The sequence below is a fragment of the Pan paniscus genome, chromosome 12 (assembly GCF_029289425.2).
Source record: "Pan paniscus chromosome 12, NHGRI_mPanPan1-v2.0_pri, whole genome shotgun sequence".
NCBI lineage: Eukaryota > Metazoa > Chordata > Mammalia > Primates > Hominidae > Pan > Pan paniscus.
Genome location: NC_073261.2, coordinates 70780162 through 70807296, shown reverse-complemented (window position 1 = coordinate 70807296; position 27135 = coordinate 70780162). Strand labels below are relative to the sequence as shown.

The window sequence follows — 27135 nt, the reverse complement described above, 5'->3', positions numbered from 1 at the left end:
TAAACCTTGGCTCCTACGCATTTATCAGAAGAGAGAGCGCAATCTGTCTATGACTTCCAGCCAATAGCTACACTTCTTTTCTCAGCCCTCGTCCACTGTTCTTTTTTAACCAATCAGAAACGTTTTTCAAACGTTTGCCCTCCCCGCTAAGTGCGCAGGCTCCTGGAAAGTTGTCTTCACTTCCGGGCCGCGGTCTAGTGCGACTAAGTGTGTTGCCATAGCGACCATTTTGCGTTAACTGGTTGGTAGCTTCTATCCTGGGGGCTGAGCGACTGCGGGCCAGCTCTTCCCCTACTCCCTCTCGGCTCCTTGTGGCCCAAAGGCCTAACCGGGGTCCGGCGGTCTGGCCTAGGGATCTTCCCCGTTGCCCCTTTGGGGCGGGATGGCTGCGGAAGAAGAAGACGAGGTGGAGTGGGTAGTGGAGAGCATCGCGGGGTTCCTGCGAGGCCCAGACTGGTCCATCCCCATCTTGGACTTTGTGGAACAGAAATGTGAAGGTAAAAACCAGAGCCCGAACCGACAATCCTTTTCTCCTCTCTCACACCAGCGGCGGGCAGGGGGTTGGTAACCATAAGTCATCTCTCGTCTCCCCGACCCCCTGTCTCCACCCCTGTCGCAAGGTCTCGTTCCCCTCACCACCTTCTCCACCCGCGTCATCAGGTTTAGAGCTGGTTATGTGGGAGGAATTCCTTTCACCCTGCCAATGTGTTCCTTCGCAGACCTGAGAACGGGGACCGAGACTCCCCTTCTCTGGGGCCCAAGCGCACGTCCGAAGAACATTAGACTTGAATCGTAAATTCGGTCTCTCACCCTGTCCTGAACGTTTCTGCCCTCGGCAGGTGGACTGTTTGGCTGGGCTTCTTCAACAGCTTTGCCAGACTTGAGAGGAGAAGCGTCGGTTTACCTGAGTTCCTTATGATCCCTAGCATTTCGCCCGGTGTAGTCAGCTTAGGAAATGAGAAATGATTTCACTCCAAACCAACAGTTACTGCAAAGGAGGGCATGTGATAACTCCAGGAAGCCCAGAGCCGGTGATTTTGGTGGCCTGTGTTCCCCTTGGTGAGCTCTTTACTCTTCGCTATACCAAAAATTGGCGAGGTGGGGCAGGACCATTCTTGGAACAAAGGAGGCGTATAGATATGGCATAATATTCCCCGTGAAGGACAGGCATCTCCGGGTTCTGAGCCAGTTCTTCAGGCTTGGAGTTCTGCATTCAGTTCGTGGAGACTATTTGCAGCCCATTCGCAGAAAAGGAACCAGAAACCACGTCATATAAATGAGTGCCCAAGCGTTATTGTGGTTGTTTAATCGGGCAAGACTTTGAGGGTAGTAGTATTCATCAATTATTTGAACATCTGCTTTGTGTTGTAAGGTTCAGTGGAATAGAGCTAGGGTCAGTTGGTACAAGCTACAGGGAAACAAATTTCAGTGAAGGAAGTGTTTCATGACAGAATGTATCCAAGATGAGTTAGCCAGCCTCAGAAGGTAATGAGCTTCCCGGCTCCAGCAGTGTTTGAATGGATCTGATAGCGACTTAATAGGGTTAGAGGGATTCAGCTATTCAGCTATCAAATGGTCGGTTATCCTGGATGACCTTTTAAGACTTCTTTAAATTCCAAGATATCATGAATCTGGTAAAGATGAAATTCAGTTTGACCACTGAATCTTTTCATTACGTTTTCATTGCTATAATCAATATTCAAATCATAGTTATTAAAGTGTTATTTTTACAGGTAATTTTTTAACAATGTTCAAAAACAAAATAACTTGTATTTGTACTCCTTTTTTTTTTTTTCTTTTTTTTGGGAGACAGAGTGTCGCTCTGTTGCCCAGGCTGGAGTGCAGTGGCGTGATCTTGGCTCACTGCATTGTTTTATACATATGATCATTCAGTAAACACTTGTTTTGATTTTATTTAACTTCATTATTTATCTGTGGTAACAAAAATGGCCTGGTCACTTTCAGTAACATTTACATCAGCAAAATTCCAGTACAATAAAATAATATGGAACCTATTGTAAAAGGATTTAACCATTAACAATAATATTACATTAAAAGTTATGAAGAAATTATTGCCTCATATTGATTGAAATGTGTTTTTGTCTTAAATATGAGGTAGTATTCATTTTAAATATTTTCTCAAGTAGGCAAAAAAGCTTGTTTACAATTAATAGTATATATGTGTGTGTGTGTGTGTGTATTTTTTTTTTCTTTTTTTTTTTTGAGATGGAGTCTCACTCTGCCGCCCAGGCTGGAGTGCAGCGGTGCAATCTTGGCTCACTGCAACCTCCGCCTCCTGGGTTCAAGCAATTCTCTTGCCTCAGCCTCCCGAGTAGCTGGGTCTACAGGCGCGCACAACCACGCCTGGCTAATTTTTGTATTTTTAGTAGAGATGGGATTTCACCACATCAGCCAGGCTGGTCTCGAACTCCTGATCGTAGGTGATCCACCCACCTTGGCCTCCGAAAGTGCTGGGATTACAGGCATGAGCCACAGTGCTCGGCCAATAGTATATATTTTTAGATATATTCATTTATATATTTTTAAAAGATAAACCCTAAGAATTCAAAGCTGAAGAGCTAGGTTGACAGTTCTATTTGGAAGGAGTGGATTTTTAAATTTGCATTAATAAAATGATTTGGTTTTTACACTATGTAATATTTTCTTTTAAATTTAGTTTTTGATGATGAAGAAGAAAGCAAATTGACCTATACAGAGATTCATCAGGAATACAAAGAACTAGTGAGTATTTTTTTTCACTGATTTTTAAAAGTAATTAGGCTAATACTACTTATAGCTTTTCTAAATGAAGAAAAATATTTTTACATTAAAAATCCTTAATTTTACAAAAATCCAATCTACCTTAACAATAGTGCCAGTTATATCTGTCTCCACAGGTGCTCTGAGTATCTCATTTGGATGACTTATCACCTCTACTCTAAGGAATGGTTTTACAACTCTTTATGGGTTCTTGCATGTATTCTTTATATCTTATTCTTATTTTGTTGATGCATCCAGGGACATAATAATTATTCACTTCGTCATGGTTGTCATGTGATTTTTCTATTTTTTATTTTTGAGACAGGGTCTTGCTCTGTCACCCAGGCTGGAGTGCAGTGGCACTATCACAGCCTATTGCAGCCTCAACCTCCCCAGGCTCAAGCAATCCTCCCATCTCAGCCACCTGAGTAGCTGGGACTACAGGTGTGCACCACCATGCCCTGCTAATTTTTTTGTATTTTGTAGAGATGGCGTTTCTCTGTGTTTCCCAGGCTGCTGTGGAACTCCAGAGCTCAAGTGATCCACCTGCCTGGGCCTCCCAAAGTGTTGGGTTTACAGGCGTGAGCCACTGCCCAGCCTGTCTTGTGATTTTAAAAAATGCCTCTGGCAGTGGGGCTCAGTGGCTCACACCTATAATCCCAGCACTTTGGAGGCCAAGGCAGGTGGATTGCTTCAGCCAAGGAGTTCGAGACCAGCCTGGGCAACATGGTGAAACTCCATCTTTATAAAAATTACAAAAATTAGTCAGTCATGATGGCATGTGCCTGTAGTCCCAGTTGCTTGGGAGGCTGAAGTGGGAGGATGATCTCTTGAGCCCAGAAGGTCAAGGCTGCAGTGAGCTATTACTGTGCCACTGTAGTCCAGTCTGGACAACAGAGTAAGACCCTGTCTCAAAAAAAAAAAAAAAAAAAGAAAAGAAAAGGCCAGGCGTGGTGGCTCATGCCTATAATCCCAGCACTTTGGGAGGCCAGGGCAGGCGGATCACCTGAGGTCAGGAATTCGAGACCAGCCTGACCAACATGGTGAAACGCCATCTCTACCAAAAAAAAAAAAAAAAAAAAAAAAATTAGTCGGGCATTGTGGCAGGCGCCTCTAGTCCCAGCTACTCAGGAAGCTGAGGCAGGAGAATTGCTTGAGCCTGGGAGGCAGAGGTTGCAGTGAGCCGAGATCGTACCACTGCACTCCAGCCTGGGTGACAGAGTGAGACTCCATCTCAAAAAAGAAAGAAAAGAAAAGAAGAAAAAAAAATGCCTCTGGGTAGCAGAAGAGTTGTACCACACTGAACTTCATAATCCTGACTTCAACTATTTCTATTAGAAGAAATACAATTTCATGTGATTTTCAGCAAAAATATTAACTTTTAATTTGTGTTTTGGTGAAAGACAATGTCACTGTCATGTAATATTATGTAGATTAATATTTGCAAAAAATTCGATGATACTTTTCTAAACTAAATACATAATATGCAAACTGTCATGTAGAATTTTTCTATGTAATTATAAAAGTTAAACTTTGTTTTTTTAGGTTGAAAAGCTGTTAGAAGGTTACCTCAAAGAAATTGGAATTAATGAAGATCAATTTCAAGAAGCATGCACTTCTCCTCTTGCAAAGACCCATACATCACAGGTTTTTGCTTTGTGTTATTCTGCTAACATACAGTTTTAACAAATGCCCAGGGTTAAACATTCACTTAAATTTGAATGTTTGATTGACAAAGTGTAATATTTTAGACATTGTGAGAGGTAGAAAGATAATTCATCACATATGAGTTCTTTTTGAGAGCAACCCTGAAAAATGATAATTTGAGGCATTAATGAACTGATGCAACTCAAAGTGACCTTTCTAAACTTAGAACTAGAATAAGATCACAGGGTTTATACAAACTACTGTTTTATTTACATAGATCTCCAATAATTCTGCAGTTGCTCCTTTTATAATTTTAGCAGATCCACAGTCAGTAGTTCCTGCTGCAGCTTCCTTCTCTTGGAACTACTTGTATTATCTTACTGGTTGTGTAGTGCTAGGCTGAAGTAGTAATACATATGTTATAAACTAATGTTTGTTTTTGTTGTTTTTTTGATATGGGGTCTCACTCTATTGCTCAGGCTGGAGTTTAGTGTGATTGCAGCTCATTATAGGCTCAACATCCCTGGGCTCAGGTAATCCTCCCATCTCAACTTTCCTAGTAGCTGGGACTACAGGTGCCGCACCAGCACACATGGCTAATTTTTTTTTTTTTTTTTTGTAGAGACAGGGTCTTGCTGTGTTGTCCAGGCTGTTCTTGAATGCTGGGCTCAAGGGATTTGCCCATCTTGGCCCCCCAAAGGCTAGGATTACAGGCATGAGCCACCACGCCCAGCCTGTAAACTAATGTTTATTGAGGGCTTGTGCTAATTGATATTTTGGGCACTTGACATGTTTTATCTCATTTAATCTTCCTGACACCTCTTAAGAAACTGCTACTATATAACTTCCATTTAGAAATGAGGAAACCAGGCCTGGAGTAGTGGCTCACGCCTGTAATCCCAGTACTTTGGGAGGCCGAGGCGGGCAGATCACCTGAGGTCGGGAGTTCGAGACCAGCCTGACCAACATGGAGAAACCCCGTCTCTACTAAACATAGAAAATTAGCTGGGCATGGTGGCGCATGCCTGTAATCCCAGCTACTTGGGAGGCTGAGGCAGGAGAATCGCTTGAACCCGGGAGGCGGAGGTTGTGGTGAGCCAAGATCGCGCCATTGCACTCCAGCCTGGGCAACAAGAACAAAACTGTCTAAAAAAAAAAACAAAAAAGAAATGAGGAAACCAAAGCACAGATATATTAAGCAAATAGTCCAAAGTCCACAGCTAAATAAGTAGTAGAGCCAGTATCCCCAGCCCAGACAAGCCAACTGAGTGCCCTTGCTCAGAGGGTGAGGATTGGGATATGTTGCTACTACCCAAGTAGCCTTTTGCTCAAAAACTGAAGGCCAGGAAGTGGCTCATGCCTATAATCCCAGCACTTTGGGAGACCAAGACAGGAGGATTGCTTGAAGCCAGGGGTTTGAAACCAGCCTGGACAACATAGTGAGACCCCATCTTTAAAAAATATATAAAAGTTAGCTTGTTGTAGGTTGTGGTGGTGTTCTCCCCAGAGTACCTACTCAGGATGCTGAAGTAGGAGCATCACTTGAGCCTAGGAGGTTGAAGCTGCAGTAAGACAAGATCATGCCACTGTACTCCATCCTGGGCAACAGATTAGGACCCAACCCCAAAAAACAAAACATTGGCTTTGGCATCTCATCTTCTACTAAATAAACTGTAATTTCTTAGCAAGATATGGTAAGAATTGTTTAAGATGAGACTCCAGATTGTATTTTTAGCCATGATCCCTTGCTATAGTTCTCCAATATATTATGTTCTACTGCCATTCCAGGTAACTTGCTCTCTTTTTTTTTTCTTTTGAGATAGAGTTTCGCTCTTGTTGCTCAGGCTGGAGTGCAATGGCACAATCTCGGCTCACTGCAACCTCCGTCTCCTAGGTTCAAGTGATTCTCCTGCCTCAGCCTCCCAAGTAGCTGGGATTACAGGCTCCCACCACCATGCCCGGCTAAGTTTTTGTATTTTTAGTAGAGGCAGGGTTTCACTATGTTGGCCAAGCTGGAACACCTGACCTCAGGCGATCCACCCGCCTCGGCCTCCCAAAGTGCTGGGATTACAGGCGTGAGCCACCACGCCCTGCTGCCACTTGCTCTTATAAGCATCTGTACACCTACCTTTGCTCATGCTGTCCCTTAACCTGGAATGTATGGTCCCCTCCCCAGACCACTCCATCATTCCTTTCATAATGTGGAGAAATCCTCATTATCAGGGCCTGGTTGAAATGCTACTTGTTATAGCAGCTTTGCTGCTTATTCTAAAGTCAGACCAGAATTCAATCTACTTAAGTAGGCCAATTTTAAATTGATATTTTTGTTACTCTGCCTTGAATTATAGTTTCCTACAAGTCTATTTGCCCTACTAAATTGTAAGTCCTTTGAGCTGTGTTTAGTATATTTGCATTCCCTGCTGGTAGAACAGAGATGAAAACTTAGTTGCTAGTACATAGTTCTCAATAAATGTTTATTAATTTAAATTGTCTTGTTATGATGGCCTAGAAGAGGTTGCCTTGACTACTTTTTAATCCAGCACTTCCTCTTTTGCACAACCTTTCATTTGATGATCACCTTTAATTCTAGGAATAGAAAACCTTTTTTGTTTGTTTGTTTTTGTTTTTGAGACAGGGCCTTTCTCTGCCACCCTGGCTGGACTGCAGTCGCTCAGTCATAGTTCTATGCAACCTCTAACTCCTGGGTTCAAGTGAATCTCCTGCCTCAGCCTCCTGAGTAGCTAGGACTATAGGTGTGCACCATTATGCCTGGCTAATTTTTCAGTTGTTTTGTAGAGAGGGGGTCATGCTGTGTTGTCCAGGCTGGTCTTGAGGTCCTGGCATCAAGCAATCCTCCTGCCTCACCCTCCCAAAGCTCTGGGGTTACAGGTGTGAGCCACTACATTTTGGCTGGGTGTGATAGCTCATACCTGTAATCCCAATGCTTTGGGAGGCTGAGGCAGGAGGATTACTTTAGGCCAGGGTCTCAATACCAGCCTAGGCCACAATGCAAGACCCCATCTCTACAAAAAATAAAAATACAAGAATTAGCTGGGCATGGTGACACGCTGCTGTAGTCCTAGCTACTTGGGAAGCTGAAGTGGGAGGATTGCTTGAGCCCAAGAATTTGAGGCTGCAGTGAGCTATGACTGTACCACTGTATTCCAGCCTGGGCTGCAGAGTGAGACCCTGTCTCTAAAATAATAATAATAATAAAATAATTTAAATGTTATTGGTATGCCCACATTAATGTGAAAAAATCTGGCAATTTCCAAGAAGACATAACAATCTTTAATATGTATGTACCTAATAACAAAGCAACAAAATGTGTGAGGCAGAAACGGAACTGCAAGGAGAAATGGATGAATACATGATTATAGTTGGAGACTTCAACACCCTCTGTCAGTATTGGACAGATCCAGTAGTTAGAAAATCAGTAAAGACATAGTTGAACTAAACAGCACCTTCAGGCCAGGCACGGTGGCTCATGCCTGTAATCCCAGAACTTTGGGAGGCCGAGGTGGGTGGATCACTTGAGGTCAGGAGTTCGAGACCAGCCTGGCCAACGTGGTGAAACCCGTCTCTACTAAAAATACAAAAATTAGCCGGGTGTGGTAGTGGGCACCTGTAATCCCAGCTACTCAGGAGGCTGAGGCAGGAGAATCGCTTGAACCTGGGAGGTGGAGGTTGCGGTGAGCCGAGATCGCACCACTGCACTCCAGCCTGGGTGACAGAACAAGACTGCATCTCAAAATAAATAAATAAATAAATAAACAAACAACAGCACCTTCAGTCAACTGAATTTATTTGACATACACCACTTCATCCAATAATCAAAAATACACATTCTTCTCAAGATCACACAGAATGTTCGTCAAGACAGGCTACATTATGGGCCATAAAACATACCTTAACAAATTTAAAAGAAGAGAGATCATACAGTGTCTGCTCTCAGACCACAACATAATTAAACTGGAAATAAATAACAAAAGATAATTGGAAAAAAACAAAATACTTGGAGATTAAACAACACACTCTAAAAAACACATGTGGGCCAGGCATGGTGGCTCATGCCTATAATTCCAGCACTTTGGGAGGCCAAGGTGGGCAGATTGCTTGAGCTCAGGAGTTTGAGACAAGCCTGGGCAACATGGTGAAACTCCAACTCTATAAAATACAAAAAAATTAGCAGGGCGATGTGGTACACACCTTCTGCCATGTTGGCCAGGCTGGTCTCAAACTGCTGACCTCAGGTAATCTGCCCACCTCAGCCTCCCAAAGTGCTGGGATTACAGGCATAAGCCACTGCGCCTGGCCACAATTTTTGTTTTATAGAATTATAAGGAATTATATAATTATATATAAAATATGTAATCATAGAATAATCATAAAGTATTATATTTTATAGAATTATAAACAAATGCCCCTCTTTATTCCTGATCATCTTTCTTGTTCTGAGGTCTACTTTATCTGAAACTAAATTAAGCTACTCCAGCTTTCTTTTTTTTTAAACAACTTTATTGAGATATAATTTGCATATCACAATACTGATCCTTTTGAAAATTTTTTTTTTTTTTTGAGACGGAGTCTTGCTCTGTCACCCAGGCTGGAGTGCAGAGGTGCGATCTTGGCTCACTGCAACCTCTGTCTCCTGGTTCAAATGATTCTCTGGTCTCAACCTCCTGAGTAGCTGGGACTACAGGTATGCACCACCGCACCTGGCTAATTTTTTTATTTTTTTAGTAGAGATGGGGTTTCACCATGTTGGCTAGGCTAATCTTGAACTCCTGACCTCAAGTGTTCTGCCTGCCTCAGCCGCCCAAAGTATTGGGTTTACAGGTGTGAGCCACCGTGCCCGGCTGAGAACCCTGTTTTAAAGGCTATTAAAATAAATTTTAAAATTGTCCTTTTGGGACATCTAATCATAAATAACAATGTAGCATTCTTGAATTAATCTACTGTTTTGCAGTAGAAATGGTTCGAATGTATGGGTAATAGTTTTAAAACTTGAATCTTCATTTCACTTGAGACTTCTTTCCACAGGCCATTTTGCAACCTGTGTTGGCAGCAGAAGATTTTACTATCTTTAAAGCAATGATGGTCCAGAAAAACATTGAAATGCAGCTGCAAGCCATTCGAATAATTCAAGAGAGAAATGGTAAAATGTTGAAGTTAGAAATCTAAGTACTAAATGCATTTTTTTTTACAGTTTTGACTATTCTAATATGGTCTTAAATGTAGCTGTCTCGTGTACATTTATTTCACGTTTGAAAGACTTCAGCTGACTTGAGATTTTAGAGTATATGGCTGGGTGCAGTGGCTCACGCCTGTAATCACAGCACTTTGGGAGGCTGAGGCGAGCAGACCATGAGGTCAGGAGATCGAGACCATCCCAGCTAACACAGTGAAACCCCGTCTCTACTAAAAATACAAAAAAATTAGCTGGGCGTGGTGGCGGGCACTTGTAGTCCCAGCTACTTGGGAGGCTGAGGCAGGAGAATGGCGTGAACCCGGGAGGTGGAGCTTGCAGTGAGCTGAGATCGCGCCACTGCACTCCAGCCTGGGTGACAGAGTGAGACCCTGTCTCCAAAAAAAAAAAGAGTATAAACTTCCTGATTTGTATTTGACATCTCAAAGAAAGGAGACCAGAATTCAATGATACTTTGGATTTCACAGAGTTCAATTTTCTGCCCAGCCATTATGTTTATGAAGTTGAGTATTTTTGAATGGTTGTAGTTGTGGTTACTGTTGAGAGGTGTCCATCCTTTTTCTGGCTTAAGATTGTTAGGACCTTTGTAGGAAGCAGTGGTTCTTTTTTTTTTTTTTGAGACGGAGTCTCGCTCTGTTGCTCAGGCTGGAGTGCAGTGGCATGATCTCGGCTTACTGCATGCTCTGCCTTGTGGGTTTACACCATTCTCCTGCCTCAGCCTTCTGAGTAGCTGGGACTACAGGTACCTGCCACCACTCCGGGCTAATTTTTTGTATTTTTAGTAGAGATGGGGTTTCACCATGTTAGCTAGGATGGTCTCGATCTCCTGACCTCCTGATCCGCCTGCCTTGGCCTCCCAACGTGGCCGGAAGCAGTGGTTCTTAAGCTTTAGCAAGCATTGGAAATGGTTGGAGGGCTTGCTGAAGCACATATGGCTGCCTCCCAGTTTCCGATTTAATAGGTCTGGGGTACCGATAATTTGCATTTTTAACAATGATATGGTTTGGCTGTGTCCCCACCCAAATCTCATCTTGAATTCCCACGTATTGTGGGAGGGACCCAGTGGGAGGTAATTGAATTTTGGGGGCAGGTGTTCCCCATGCTGTTCTTGTGATAGTGAATAAGTCTCATGAGATCTGATGGTTTTGGGAAATGGGAGTCTTCCTGCACAAGCTCTCTCTTTGCCTGCTGCCATCCATGTAAGACGTGATTGCTCCTGTTTGTCTTCCGCCATGATTGTGAGGCTTCCCCAGCCATGTGGAAATGTAAGTCCGATTAAACCTCTTTCCTGTGTAAATTGCCCAGTCTCGGGTATGTCTTTATCAGCAGCATGAAAATGGACTAACACAAACAAGTTCCCAGGTGATGCTGAAGCTGCTAGTCCTGGGACCACACCAACACCCACTGTTCTAGGGCACTGGGCAGAGACAGATAAGCTTGTACCAGCATCATGTGGAAGACAAAATGGAACTCAAAGCCCTATTAACCCTGGTTGGCTTTATCTTTCCCCTGACCCTGTGCTTAAGTTCACTTTCTCTCTAGCTCTTCCTGCTCTTGTTCCCTTCTTGTGTACCTGAACTACATTTAACATCCTGACTCAAAACAGCCGAGTTTCTAACCATGCTACTTGTTATTGTACCATTTCCTTTCTAACCCAGATTATCATCTCTGTTTCAAATTTCTTGCTGTGGTAACCTCACCTTAATTTCTATATCTTCGTTAGCTCAATAGATTGCCATGATATTTTTTTACCATGGCCCATAACCTCTTTAATGGCTTGGCAGCAGGACCTTTCCTTCGATTGTTTCTTGAAGATATGAGATCTATAGTTCAGTTGTATCGTTGGCTCTTAAGGGCCTGGAACATGCAACAATAGGGCTTCCGTTGTTGCATGGCAAACATGAGAATTTTGCATGGCCCTTACTGGGGAGTTTCCTCCTCATTTGACTGATGTGAGTAGAGACTCTTAGAGCCAGCCACCATCATAATCATCTACTAGAATCCCAAGATGCTTTCCCCAGCAGCTAATAGCGCTGTTGTCTGTGGGTAGGGGGAAAACACCACCCTAACCCTGAAGAATGCATGACACAGTGCTATTACTTTGATGTGAATAAGTCTGGAAAATAGTCTCTTTCTACTGTGGTTTGCTCTATAAAATCCTTTCCTCTGAATTTTCCTGAAAACTATGCTTTATTCTGATTTATGGGTTAGAGAATTTTAGTAAGTATGTTAGTAAACAAATTTTTTTAGGGGATCAGGAAAAGAAATAGTGAACTTGACAATGGCATTCTTTAGTTTTCAGTTTGGAATTTAATTGGAAACTCATTTAGATTTTAATAAAAAGGGAATAAATATATATCTTGTATCATGTGGATGCCTTAGGCTGTCAGTAACAGAACACTCCAGTGAAGAAAAGATCTCCCAGAACAAGAAGTCCAGAGGAAGGGAGAGAAGGAAGACAGGTTCGGGGTTGGTTAATTTAGTGGCTCACTGATCTAATCAAGGACCCCGACACTTTGCATCTTTATACTCTGCCATTCTCAGGATCTTCTCTCATGATTGTACTCTGGCTGTATTGAATGCAGACTCAACAGTGTCTTATGAAGAAATGGAATATTTCCTCCTGTACATCTCTTTTTGTTAGCAAGACAACAATTTCATGGAAACCCTCCAGTTTTTCCCTCAAGTCCTATTGATTAGGATTGGGGTCACTTGCCTTTCTTAAACCATCTGGCAAGGGGAATGAGACCATTATGATTGGCTTGAACCAATTAGGAGTCACTCTCCTGGGATTGGGGAGGGCCCTGCCTCTAAGTAGTTAGCTGCCTGATAATTCTGCAAAAGCTGGCTTCTGTTAGCAAGGGAGGAGGAGGGGAATGATGTAGAATAATGACTATTGTCAGGCCACAGCATGGGGCATTTTACTTACATTTAAACATAAGGTAATACTTAGTTTCTGCTACAGAATTTCTAATACATGTACTTAAGAGTTTTGCTGGCTGGAAACAGTGGCTCATGCCTGTGGTCCCAGTGCTTTCAGAGGCTGAGGCAGGAGGATCGCTTAAGCCCAGCCTCAGACTTCTGTTTGAGGCTGCAGTGAGCTATGATAGCACCACTGCATGCCAGCCTGGGCAACAGAGCAAGACCCTGTCTCAAAATTAAAAAAAAAAAAAGAAAAAGAAAAGAAAGAATGTTGCCTGACTAAGATCCAGGGGTGAATACCTTAGATTAATGTTGATTATACTCAAAACTGCAGACTATTTGAAAATAGTTCTTAATGATGAGAAAAAGTCAAAGGCTCTCTGGATTCTTTTTTATCTTTTTGGTGCCTTATTAAAGAATTTAGAGAAATTGCAAATGAGAGTATTATTTTGATGGTTTTTAAGTACTTCATACTGTTGTGTTATTCTTAGTACTTTCAGTTTTCCTCAGGAAGATTATTAGGAGAATAATAATTTTATATCTTTTGACTGAGCAAAAATGCACTTAAGATTAATGGATTAGTTAGATGTCAGTTTTCTGATTGTGATATTGTACTACTATAGTTTTGTAAGATGTTACCACTTGGGGAAGCTGGGTAAAGAGTATATAGCAGATTTCTGCATTATTTCTTACAATTGCACTTACCTCAAAATAAAATATTTAATTTAAAAAAATGTATATAAACATCAGGAGGATTAGAGTAATAAAGCTACTTAAGAGTAGACCCAAAATCCTACAGTCATATGTGGATAAAGAAATGGAAGGTAAAAATTAAGAAGCATTCTGCTAATGTTGTGGAATGTAATAATTATAGATGCAAACAGAACAATTATTACCAGTCCACCTGCTTCACAGGAAGATAAAAGTAATAAAGTAAATTAAACCAATATTTTAAGTTACTTTTTATTTTCTTGGGCTGAAGTTGCTACTTCCCTGGTTTATAATTATTAGACCAACATCTGAATAGAAGCTTCAAGGGCAGAGATCGTTTTATTCATCTTTGTATCCCCCCAAAGTGCTTAACACCATGGTTTTATTACACATAGTAAGCAGCACCCTTTTCAATAACATCTGTTATAATATAAATGAAGACTTTTAATGCTATTTCAATTAGCAAAATTATATTTTGTTTTGTGACTCTTCTCATTTAAGGGACACCTTTGAGAGCAGTTTCATTATTAAGCCTAACTCAATGATTTCCGTAGTATATTCTTAGACACTATATGATTATGGAAGAGAAAAACATATTAACAAATTTTTGTTGCCATACATTGTTATTTTTAATTGCCAATAAAATAATTACTAAGAGATATTTGTAGTTAAAAGTGTGGGGTTTTTGGTGGGGCTTATTCTGTAAAATAGGAAAAGGCTTAAAAGATGATAGTTAAAAATGGCCGGGAGTGGTGGCTCACGTCTGTAATCCCGGCACTTTGGTAGGCCGAGGGGGGCAGATGACTTGAGGTCAGGAGTTTGAGACCAGCCTGCCGACATGGTGAAACCCCATCTCTACTAAAAATTAGCTGGGTGTGGTGGTGGGCAGCTGTAATCCCAGCTACTCTGGAGGCTGAGGCAGGAGAATCGCTTGAAGCTGGGAGGCAGAGGTTGCAGTGAGCCCAGATCGTGCCACTGCACTCCAGCCTGGGCGACAGAAAGAGACTCTGTCTCAAAAAAAAATATATATATATATATATAAAATAAAAGATGATAGTTAAAAAGATAATAGCTTAGGATGTTACAGTGATAGATCTGAAGATAACTTGTACTTAAGGAACTAGAACAGTGAGAAATATATGTTTTTAATTGAGTTGATACTATTTCATGTGGTCTTTGGTTTTGAACAGGTGTATTACCTGACTGCTTAACCGATGGCTCTGATGTGGTCAGTGACCTTGAACACGAAGAGATGAAAATCCTGAGGGAAGTTCTTAGGTACCATTCTTTAATTGTTTTTTAAATGAATCATTATTAATATTATATGATCTGTACATATGCTTTTTGCTCAACAAATATGAACTAATAAAATTGCTAAATTCTCTACTGAAAACCATCAAAATGATTTATCAATTTATGACTGTGAATATATTTCTTAGTGACAGAAAAAGTTATTTTCAGGTGACTTATACCAGATCAGTCCAAATGAAAGGGTCTTTTTACACCCGCATCATAGGAATAGGAAAGTAGCCACCAATGGGAAAAAGTTGCAGTAGACCTAGCCTGATCTCTGGAGAGAGGTATAATGACTTGAGCTAAACAGCTTACTCCTTGGCTTCTGGATCTCACTATGGAGGTGGCATATTCTAGGTGTCACATGGTAGGAGGCTGGGCATCCAGATTCCACAGATTGAATAGCTGACTTGGTGATAGTAACCTTCAAGGGAGGGATGACAGAGGCGTCTATCCCAGATGAGTATCTTGCCGGTCTCCTTGTTTCCCCAGTTAAATGATTCTCAGCCAAATGCCTGGCAAGGAGTGTGCAGACCACTAATGGGGTCCACACAGAACTAAGAAATGTTAATGGACATTTCTTTTTCTTTTGGGCCTGTTGTGCCCTGACCTTTACGGGAATTTTGGAAGGAAGGGGCAGTAGTAGCTCCTAATTTTTAAATCTCCTGTGAGAATATATTAGGTTTAGGGCAAAAGGATGCCTATAATCACAGTGTCACTTGCAGACTGTGGCCTTGGCCTTTGGGGTCACTTCTTCTCCAACTATACTACCACACATGACCATCTTCTAGCATCCTACAGTTCCCCCCACTTAGGTACTTTGTCCCACCTCCAAAGCAGAAGAGAGGATCAGAGGATGGGCCTGATGGGAAACTATGGCAGGAGATCCAGGATGCAGTGCTTAATTTCGGGGGTTTGAGTGATTATGGAGAGGGTAGCAGATATGCAGTTGAACTCAACCCTTTCTTGCCACATCCCTCCTTGGATGGCAGGGGCAAATGGGAGCCTGAGACAACACAGAATGCTTTGAGTTTACAGGTTTGAGAGGTAAGGGTGTTTGGTTCAGAGGACTGGTAAAGTTTTGATTTGGACTGGTTGTGTTGGTTGATTGGTGGCCTGAAAACTGGTCAGCACTGTATTTTTAGATTTTAGTTTCCAAGAGCTTTTGAGGGAATATACTACTGTGTAAGTAATAGAACTTAGTTATGAACATGTATAACAGTTGACCTTGGTTACTTTCCAAAAGCACTGTCTCAGTGAACAGTTTACAAAAGTTGATGGGCTTTGGCACAGTGATATCACAAGTGCTTGATGATAGCTCAGATGCCATTGGAACAATGACATTTTATCAAGAGGGGTGTAATGACTCTTATCAAGAGGGGTGTAATTGATCACTCTAAAGAGGGTGATTGAAGTCCTTATTAATGGGATTTGCCATTCAAATTTGGGTTCAGGATTTCAAATCTATTGATCTTTATTCAGCTAGGGTTCATTCAGAGTTCTAGAAGAAATGGGTAGACCTGTATTTTGTGTTACTAACTGTATTATGCTGTATGCCTATGTATGTCTTTCCCAGTTGACTGTAAGCCACTTTAGAGCAAGGCTTGATTATCTTCCATCTTTGTGTCTAATGTGCCTTTTATTGTAAGCTTAGGTTAGCATGTTGCTTAGTTGAATATTTTTTCTTTGACCAAAAAAGGAAATTTATCTTTTTATCTTATTTTTGTATATTTCAGAAAATCAAAAGAGGAATATGACCAGGAAGAAGAAAGGAAGAGGAAAAAACAGGTGCCTACAGAACATATAACAGAAGTATTTTATTGCTGTTATCTCTTATTAAGTTTACACCTAGATCTTACTATTAAAATTTATACTTATGTGGAACTACATAATTTTAAGTACAATGTAAATATTGACCAATAATATTAATATATCAATAATTCTATGTATGTCGTGCATTACTGCTGGCCATCATATTATATAGTACTATATATACTTAACTGTATATAGTACAAAGACCACATAGTACTAATTAATCTTACAGGACATGCATATAAGCAAGAGTAGTCATTTTTTTTGGCAAGTTTAAGCATTTGTTTTTAACTTTTTATACTTTTTTCTCCTTCTTTATTTTTGTCCTGGTAACTCACAGAACAACATTTTTTTTTTTTTTTGAGATTGAGTCTCATTCTGTCACCCAGGCTGGAGTGCAGTGGTGTGATCTTGGCTCACTGCAACCTCTGCCTCCGGGGTTCAAGCGATTCTCCTGCCTCAGCCTCCAGAGTAGCTGGGATTACAAGCGTGTGCCATCACGCCTGGCTAATTTTTGTATTTTTAGTAGAGACGGGGTTTCACCACGTTGATCAGGCTGGTCTTAAACTCCTGACCTCGTGATCTGCCTGCCTCGGCCTCCCAAAGTGCTGGGATTACAGGTGTGAGCCACCATGCCCGGCCAGAACAACCTTTTATACTCTTTTATTTATTTATTTTTTTGGAGACAGTCTCACTCTGTCACCTGGGCTGGAGTGCAGTGGCGCAATCTTGGCTCACTGCAACCTCTGCTTCCCAGGTTCAAGTGATTCTCCTGCCTCAGCCTCCCAAGTAGGTGGGATTACAGGCGTGTACCACCACGCCCAGCTAATTTTTTGTATTTTCAGTAGAGACAGGGTTTCACCATGTTGGCCAAGCTGCTCTTGAACTCCTGACCTCATGTGATCCACCTGCCTGCCACTGTGCCTGGCCAACTTTTTATACTTCTTAATATATAAAGTATATACTTTTTTTTTGAGACTGAGTCTTGTTGTATTGGCCAGGGTAGAGTGCAGTGGCGTGATCTTGGCTTACTGCAACCTGTGCCTCCCAGGCTCAAGCGATTCTCGTGCCTCAGCCTCCCCAGTAGCTGGGATTATAGGTGCCTGCCACCACTCTTGGCTAATTTTTGTACTTTTAGTAGAGACAGGGTTTCACCATGTTGGCCAGACCGGTCTCGAACTCCTGACCTCAGGTGATCTTCTGGCCTTGGCCTCCCAAAATGTTGGGATTACAGACATGAGCCACTGTGCCTGGCCAAAAGTATATACTTTCTTATAAGAGTGTATACTTTATACTTTCTTTTAAAGAGGCCAGACGTGGTGGCTCACTCCTGCAATCCCAGCACTTTGAGAGGCCGAGGTGGGTGGATCACTTGAGGCCAGGAATTCGAGACCAGCAACATGGCAAAACCCCATCTCTACTAAAAATGCAACAATTAGCTGAGCGTGGTAGTGCACACCTGTAATCCCAGCTACTCAGGTGGCTCAGGCATGAGAATCATTTAAATCCAGGAGCCGGAGGTTGCAGCGAGTCAAGATCACACTACTGCACTCCAGTCTGGGTGACAGAGTGAGACTGTCTCAAAAGAAAAAAAAAAAGAAAACTATAATATCTTTGGATCCTTTAGGTAGTGAATTAGTTAAAATGAATCTAAATTGTGTGTTTTTTTAAAAACTGTATTATGGAATCCTGAAGTTATCAGAGGCTAAAACAGAAGAGCCCACAGTGCATTCCAGTGAAGCTGCAATAATGAATAATTCCCAAGGGGATGGTGAACATTTTGCACACCCACCCTCAGGTAAGGTTGAGGTGTACTGATCTTTCTCTAATAATATGAATACATAAACACCATATAGAATGTGCCACTTTCTCATACTTATTTAACTTCAAAAGCCCTGGGAGGGAGTATTGAATGTCTTTGGTATTTAACGTTCTTTGTGAATTTGGTTAAAGAAGTTGCAGACGAGATACTGACCTGAAAGAGAGCGTATAGTCCTCAAGTTTCCGTGTAAAGCCTGGAACCCAGAGTAGAGAGCAAAACTCCTTGAGGGAGCAACTAGCCTTTGTGCATGGCTGCAGCTTACAAGAGAGGTTCACATAACATTTGGTATTCTCTTCCATGCTTACAGTTGTATGGTATTTGTTAGTGAGAAGCTGAACTTGGAAAGATAATATTAAATTTCTTTTCCAATGAATTAAGTACAGCTAGAAAATAAGAGGTAGCCATTTTGTCCAGATATTTGGTCAGAAATCATATCTTTGAAATCAAAATTTATAGGAATCCTTGTAGGAAATACTAGTGGATGACCTTTTCAACATGTGGCAAATCTATTCTCAATATGAACTGATTTTCTATATAAGAAAACAAGTAATTCTGAAACAGAAATTATGGTCATGAATTCAGTTCATTTTATTATGGATTCCTATGGTTTTAAATAAATGTCCTTTTCTAAATTAAAAAAATATACTCTGTGAGGTAGATATTATAATCCTTGTTTTTCTTTTATCTTTTTTTTTTTTTTTTGAGTCACAGTTTTGCTGTTGTTGCCCAGGCTAGAGTGCAATGGTGTGATCTCGGCTCACCATAACCTCCACTTCCTGGGTTCAAGTGATTCTCCTGCCTTAGCCTCCTGAGTAGCTGGGATTACAGGCAGGCACCACCACGCCCAGCTAATTTTATATATTTAATAGAGATGGGGTTTCTACATGTTGGTCAGGCTGGTCTCGAACTCCTAACCTTAGGTGATCTGCTTGCCTTGGCCTCCCAAAGTGCTGGGATTACAGGCATGAGCCACTGTGCCTGGCTACTCTTATCTTTTTTTAAAAAATTATTTTTGTTGAGTCGGGTGTTGCTGTGTTGCCCAGGCTGGGTCTCAAACTCCTGGCCTCAAGTGATCCTCCTGCCTCAGCCTCCCAAAGCACTAGGATTATAGGCATGAGCCACTGTACCCATCCCTTCTTTTTTTTTTTTTTTTTTTTTTAAAGAAATTCAAGGAAGCTGAGCGACTTGTCCAAGATCACCGAACTCTTCAATGGTGAAATTATGACTTACCTTGGTCTTCTGACACTAAATATATTCTTCTAAACCTTAGTTTAGAAGAACTTCTATAATTGAGATTAGTGTGATGTTTACCCATTAATTTTTTAATGTAAGTTGGAGAACAACTTTCTTTAATATGCCTAATTTAAGCTGTTTTAGGTTCACAGTAAAATTGAGCAGAAGGTACAGAGATTTCCCCCATATAGTCCCTGCCCTAGTACATGCCTAGCCTCTCCCATTATCGACTCCCTCAAAAGTAGTACATTTGTTACGTTGGTGAACCTTCCTTGACACAACATTACCAACCAAAGAGCATAGTTTACATTAGGGTTCACTCTTGCTATTGTATATTCTGTGGATTTTGACAAATGTATGATGACATGCATTCACCATTATAGTATCATGTAGTATACAGTTTCATTGCCCTAAAAATTCTTTGTGCTCTGCCTATTCATCCTTCCCACCTCCTAGCCCATGGCAACCACTGATCTTTTACTGTTTCCACAGTTTTGCCTTTTCTAGAATGTCATATAGTTGAAATCATACAGTAGTACGTAGCCTTTTCAGATTGGCTTCTTTCACTTAGTAATAATCCATTTAAGATTTCTCCATGTCTTGTCATGGCTTTGTAGCTCACTTCTTTTTAGTGCTGAATAATATTCCATTGTCTGGATGTGCCACGGTTTGTTTATTCATTTATCTGCTGAAGAAAATCTTGGTTGCTTCCAAGTTTTGACAATTATGAAAAAAGCTGCTATAAACATCAATGTGCAGGTTTTTGTTTGGACATAGCTTTCAGCTCCTTTGGGTAAATACCAATGAGCATGATTGTTATATCTTACAGTAAGAGTATGTTTAGTTTTGTAAGAAAGTGCCAAACTGTCTTCTAAAGCGGCTATACCATTTTGCATTTCCATAGCAGTGAATGAGCATTCTTGTTGCATCCTTGCCAGCATTTGGTGTTGTCAGTGTTCTGGATTTGGACTATTCTAGTAGGTGTGTAGTGGTATCTCGTTGTTTTATTTGCATTTCCCTGATGACATGATGTGGAGCATCTTTTCATATGCTTGTCATCTATGTATCTTCTTTGGTGATGAGTCTGTTAAGGTCTTTGACCCATTATATTTGTTGGGTTGTTTGTTTTCTTTTTGTTAATTGGGTTCATTTTCTTATTGTTGAATTTTAAGTGTTCTTTGTATATTTTGAATAACAGTCTTTTATCAGATGTGTCTTCTGAAAATATTTTCTTCCAGTCTGTGGCTTGTCTTCTCATCCTCTTGATACTGTCTTTTACATAGCAGAAATTTTAATGAAGTTCAGCTTATTAATTATGTCTTTCATAGGGTGTGCCTTTGGTGTTGTATCAAAAAAGTCATAACCATACCCAAGGTCACCTAAATTTCCTCCTATGTTATCTTCTAGGATTTTTATAGTTTTACATTTTACATTTAGGTCTGTGATCTATTTTGAATTATTTTTTGTGAAGGGTGTAAAGTTTGTGTCTAGATTCATATTTTTTCTTTCAGATGTCCATTTTCCTTTCCTCATCGTATTGCCTTTGCTCCTTTGTCAAAGATAAATTGATTATATTTATGTGAGTTTATTTCTGGGCTATTATGTTCTGTTGATCTATTTCTCCATTCTTTTGCAAATACCACACTCTCTTGATTACTGTAGTTTGAAGTCTCCAAGTTGGGTAGTGTCAGTCCTCCAATTTTGTTCTTCAATATTGTGTTGGCTATTCTGGGTGTTTTGCCTCTCCATATAAATGTTAGAATCTGTTTGTCAGTATCCACAAAATAACTTGCTGAAATTTTGCTTGATATTGTATTGAATCTGTAGATCATGTTGGGAAGAACTGACATCTTGACATTGAGTTTTCCTGTCCATAAACATGGAATAGGCCGGGCATGGTGGCTCATGCCTGTAATCCTAGCATTTTGGGAGGCCAAGGCGGGAAAACTGTTCGAGCTCAGGAGTTCAAAACCAGCCTGGGCAATTTGGCGAAACCCTGTCTTTACAAAAAAAATACAAAAATTAGCCAGGCATGGTGGTGCTCGCCTGTAGTCCCAGCTTCTAGGGAGGCTGAGGCAGGAGAATTGCTTGAGCCCACGAGGTGGATGTTGTAGTGAGTTGAGATTGCATCACTGCACTCCAGCCTAGGTGACAGAGTGAGACCCTGTCTCAAAAAAAATAAAATAAAAAAATTAAAAAAAGGCCAGGAGTAGTGGCTCACACCTGTCATCCCAGCAATTTGGGAGGCCGAGGTGGTGGATCACTTGAGGTCAGGAGTTTGCGACCAGCGTGGCCAACATGGTGAAACTCCATCTCTACAAAAAATACAAAAAATTAGCTGGGCATCGTGGCAAGTTCCTGTAATGCTAGCTACTCGGGAGGCTGAGGCAGGAGAATCGCTTGAACCCGGGAGGAAGAGGTTGTAGTGAGCCAAGATCGTGCCATTGCACTCCAGCCTGGGCAACAAGAGCGAAACTTCATCTCAAAATAAAATAAAATAAAAACCATGGAATATTTCTCCATTTATTTAGTTCTTTGATTTCATTAGAATTTTGTAGTTTTCCTCATATAGATCTTGTGCATATTTTGTTATATTTTATATCTAAGTATTTCATTTTTAGGGGTGCTGTGCTAATGTAAATGGTATTTTTAATTTTAAATTCCATTTATTCATTACTGGTATAAAGGAAAGTGATAAACTGTTATTAATTTGTATCCTGTAACCTTGCTATATAATTATTCATTTCAGTTTTTCTGTCAGTTGTTTTGCATTTTCTACATAGATGATCATGTGTTCTGCAAATAAAGACATTTTTATTTATTCCTTCCCAATCAGTGTACCTTTTATTTCCTTTTCTTGTCCTAGTGGATTAGGTAGGACTTCTAGTATGATGTTGAATCAGAAAGGTGAGAGGGGACATTTTTGCCTTGTTTCTGATCTTAGTGAGAAACCTTCTAATTTCTCACCATTAAGTACTGTGTTAAGTTTTAGAGTTTTTCGTAGATACTCTTTATGAAGTTGAGGAAGTTCCTCTCTATTCCTAGTTTACTGAGAGCACCCATTAATTTTAAGGAGTTAGATTCTTATTTGATAGAACAACAGGAGTATATTGAACCAGACGCAGATCTGTGAAGTTACCTTGCTTCTTTCTTTGTACCAAGTCAAACCATTTCTTTTTTATATATATGCTACAGATTGTAAGGAGAAATAGCCTCATTTTAATGATATATATGAAAGCTCCTGCTTTAGGTTTGTCTGTGCTCTAGTTTGCTGACCCAAATTAACTTTGTTTTATATACACCTAAGTACATATACTATTTAAATCTTGTGTCTAACATAAATTGAATAAATTTGCTTTGTCTGCTTTCTTATCTAAGTGAAGCTATAGAAAACTTGATCTCAAACCACATATAATTCAGTTGTACACATTAATGGTACACCATAAATGGTAGATTTCAAAAGTAATGATTTCAATTTTTAAAATAATTTTTTTCAAATGCGCATATCTGATATTTCAGAGAATCACTTCGTACAAAGTGATGGAAGCCCAGTATGAAGACCTGAGTTTGGAAGAATCATGAAGTTGTTTGAGCTTCTGTTTTGTCCTTTTGCCTGTCTTTCCCTCATTCCTGCCAGCAATGGATAGTGTCTTTTCTCAGATTGATGCAGATTTGCCAGAGATGAGATGATCTTTCTTTAGGTTTTCTGGCTTTCTGATCTTCCCTTCCTAGAAATTAGAGAAGCTAAGTATTTGGCTTCAAGTACTTTCCTTTCTAGGCCTGAGAATATACGTATGTTCATAATTAACAAACCCAAGGCAAGAACTGTCCAGAGAAAGAACATGAGTGGAATATAAATGCTTATATGTATGGGTTCCCCCCTCCTCAGGAATTATTTGAACTGTCCCTTCTCCAGTTCTGTGAGTCCACTGAGGGCTAAGCCTACCTCTGCTAACGTCACTCTCAGTAATAACAGCGGTGTTTTACCTCTATCTTTATTTCTGTTAGTTATGTAGCTCCCTGTCTAGGTTGGTTTGGAGTGCTGGTTACAGCTTATCTTTTCCATGGAGATTTCCCTTATTGTCCAAGGGTCTGGAGAGCTTTTCTTCCTTCAACCTCTCTGGCACTGTAGTCAGTCTGGTCACTGCTAGAGGAGTGGTCTGTTGTCAAGTTTCTTGCACAGACAAAATTCTGTTTTCTGTTTTAGTATGTATGCTGGCAAGGTATTTTTTTTTTTTTTTAACTGGCAGGATCAACCAGGTGTGGCAAAAATTTTAATCATTTAGAGACACGTGTGCCATGTTTTCCCATCATGCTTTTAGATCTTAGCATCATTTTAATGTCTTTGCTTGTCTCAGTGTGCTTTCTTTCATAGCCCATGTATTTACACTGAAAATGTTTTATCTTTTTAAAAACAATCACCTTATAATAAAAAATGGCTCAGAGGAGCAATTAGAATGTTAACTCTCTCTCTTGGTTGGCACAGTCACCAAATGGCTGGAAAGTATTTAGTGCTCATGTTTATATGTGCTTCCAAGTTCTGCTTGCTTTAGAAATCTTTACATTTTCATAATGCACTGGCAGGTTTATAGTTATCTTCAATACATAATTATAAACAAAAATTATTGACATTACTGGCATGCACTATTGCAATACAAAAAATTATAGTTTTACATTAATTGTTCTGAAAATATAGGGTGACTTTTTACATGCAAGCAAAAGTTTGGAAACCAATTACATTGTAGTAAGGGATTAGTATACTGTTTATTTGGATTATGTGGCAATCTTATATTATAGTGTAGTTCTAATCTTTAGACAAGGATTTTACCTTTTTGTAGCTATAGTACTGTACAAACAGCAGAAGCATGGTACTTGTTGAGAAGTAGGTGAGAAACTGTAGTTCCAAGCTCCTTAAGGATAGAGACATGATGTTTACTGTTCTTACCCAGTGGCTGGCACAGTATAGGCACTGAATATATGTTGACTGAATGACTATGAGGAAAAACAAGTATTATTAACATTAGCTCATTTCGGTAAACCTAGCCTAATACTTAAAATATTTCTCATAATATTCTAATTGGTCTTATTCTCTACTTATTGCCAGAAGTTAAAATGCATTTTGCTAATCAGTCAATAGAACCTTTGGGAAGAAAAGTGGAAAGGTCTGAAACTTCCTCCCTCCCACAAAAAGGCCTGAAGATTCCTGGCTTAGAGCATGCTAGCATTGAAGGACCAATAGCAGTAAGTAAACGACATCACTTAAGAACTATAAGCAAAATGACAAGGTACTGGGAAATCAAACTTCGAATTGAATCACTCAGTGGGCATCTGTGCTACTTACTAAATGGACTTGAATTTAGATAGCTCCTTTTCTTACTTGACCCAGAACTTATCAGTACTTGGAACAGAAGAACTTCGGCAACGAGAACACTATCTCAAGCAGAAGAGAGATAAGTTGATGTCCATGAGAAAGGATATGAGGACTAAACAGATACAAAATATGGAGCAGAAAGGAAAACCCACTGGGGAGGAAGAGGTATGGCTAGCCTTAATATGTCAAGATTTACAAATCTGGTGGTGGAGCTATCAAAATCAGAATATGTGCAAGAAAGCCTCTAATAAATTTTGCTTGCAGACCCATTCATATTAATCACCTCCTAGTGCAGTAGCTGCTAAGTCTTTTCTAGGAAGTGAAATTGTTGTGATAAGGATTTTTTGAGGCAGAAAATAGCGGTGTCATTATACATTTTTTTCTTACGCTGTTTCTTTACTTGCCCTTCTCTGAGTATGTCAGGGTTGGTGGTCTGTTTCACCTGAGCATTCTGAAATGTTTTATCATAGAGCAGCATCAGTACCACCTTTATCATAGAGCACATCAGCCACCACTTCCCAGAGGGGTTCTCCAAGAAGAGACTTTACGAAGAAGAGATTTAGGAGACCTAGTCTATGTCTGTCTCTCCCTCCGTCCCACAAGAAAGTGCCCCCGATTTTTGTTCATTTGAGGCAGTATGTTGGGAATTTTAGACAAATGACCCTATTTCATACTGTAGCCAATTTTTTCTTTTTTTTTCAGGAAATGACAGAGAAACCAGAAATGACAGCAGAGGAGAAGCAAACATTACTAAAGAGGAGATTGCTTGCAGAGAAACTCAAAGAAGAAGTTATTAATAAGTAATAATTAAGAACAATTTAACAAAATGGAAGTTCAAATTGTCTTAAAAATAAATTATTTAGTCCTTACACTGAGCCTTTTAGTTTCGAACACTTTTGTAAATCCAAATATCTTATTTTAAACACTTTAGGTAAAGGACAGTAGGGAAGGCAGCTACTCATACTGATTAGTTTAATACAAATTCCTGGATGTTTTCCCTTGGAAAGAGGGTATAGAAGGAAACTAGTTGATAGTATGTTCATTCATTCAAACTCGGTTACCTACTGTTTGTGCCAGGCATTGTGCTAAGCACTAAGGATACAGGAGTCAACTAGATTGACAGGGTCACTGCCTTCATGGGGCTAGTGGAGAAGGCCCAAAGACGAAACTGTTAGAAAGGCAAAGTGTAGTGTCCTATGAGCAGGGCTGGCTAAGCCTCTTTAAGCTGAATGGAAGGTTAATTACACAAAGAATAGGTAAGGAACAGTTCAGGTTCTGCAGCAGGAAATAAAGCATATACTGAAAAACTGGAGTATATATATGAATGGAGACGGTTAGCATATGAAATTGGAGACAGGTGGGGTACTGACAGTGCAGAGTCTTACAGGGAATGTGAGGATTTAATTTTTTTAAAAATTATTTTAGAGACAGGATCTTGCTCTGCTGCCCAGGCTGGAGTGAAGTTGCACAATCCCAGCTCTGGATTTTAAATTTTGTAATACCAGCAGTGTCAAGTCATTGAAAAATTTTAATGCAGGGGCCAGGCACAGTGGCTGACACTGTAATCCCAGCACTTTGGGAGGCCGAGGTGGACAGATTGCTTGAGCCCAGGAGTTTGAGATCAGCCTGGGCAACATGGCAAAACCCTGTATCTACTAAAAATACAAAAAATTAGCTAGGCATGGTGGCATATACCTGTAGTCCCAGTTACCTGGGAGGCTGAGGTGGTAGGATCACCAGAGCCCCGGAGGTCAAGGCTGCAGGGAGCTATGATCACAGCACTCCACTCCAGCCTGGATGACACAGTGAGACCGTCTCAAAAAAAAAGAAAAAAAAATTAAAGCAGGGAAGTTAAATGATCAAAATTTTCATTTTTATTGCTGTATGGCAACTAGTGCATGAGGTAGAGTAGTTGTGGGTGTTCCATGTATGAGACAGTCCAATCAAGGGTAGAGGTAACTTGGGCAGTGGTAAGGTAGATTTTACATTTATCATTTACACTTATACAAGGCAGGAGCAAATAGGACTTGGAAAATAGATGTGCAGGATGTAAAAAATACTCACTCTTTCTAGACAAACTCTTACTAAAACACAGGCAAAGGGAATAATCGATTGAGCCTGTTGAAGGAGATGCCACCACTGGGTGTTGGTGTTTAAGAGAAGTGACCCTAAGATTTCTGTAGTCTGTTTAAAGATAAACCACAATAATAGGAGACCTTTCTTTCAGAAACTTGCAGGCCGGGTGTGGTGGCTCATGCCTGTAATCCCAGCACTTTGGGAGGCCGACGCAGGAGGATCACTTGAGGTCAGGAGACCAGCCTGGCCAACATGGTGAAACTCCGTCTCAACTAAAAA

At 40.4% G+C, this 27135-nt stretch overlaps 2 protein-coding genes across 7 annotated transcripts in view; one reads left to right on the top strand and one right to left on the bottom strand.

Moving 5' to 3' along the window:
- PPP4R3B (protein phosphatase 4 regulatory subunit 3B) overlaps nt 1–27135 on the bottom strand; it is a 119750-nt gene that overhangs the window by 9757 nt on the left and 82858 nt on the right. For 5 of the 6 annotated variants that reach the window (XM_063594937.1, XM_034953181.3, XM_063594941.1 and 2 more), the window contains one exon: nt 19186–24401. The exons of the other annotated variant lie outside the window; for it this stretch is intronic. In XM_063594937.1, the coding sequence (XP_063451007.1) occupies nt 24351–24401 (51 nt within the window). In that variant the 3' untranslated portion in view covers nt 19186–24350. Of the gene's footprint in view, nt 1–19185; nt 24402–27135 lie in introns of those variants that run through there. 6 annotated transcript variants of the gene reach the window in all.
- CFAP36 (cilia and flagella associated protein 36) lies at nt 139–25655 on the top strand. Its single transcript, XM_003830846.5, has 10 exons — nt 139–497; nt 2678–2742; nt 4306–4407; nt 9451–9565; nt 14440–14527; nt 16279–16330; nt 18050–18152; nt 24514–24650; nt 24796–24945; nt 25483–25655. Exons 1-10 carry the CDS (start codon nt 383–385, stop codon nt 25582–25584), a joined length of 1029 nt encoding a protein of 342 aa, XP_003830894.1. The 5' UTR covers nt 139–382; the 3' UTR covers nt 25585–25655.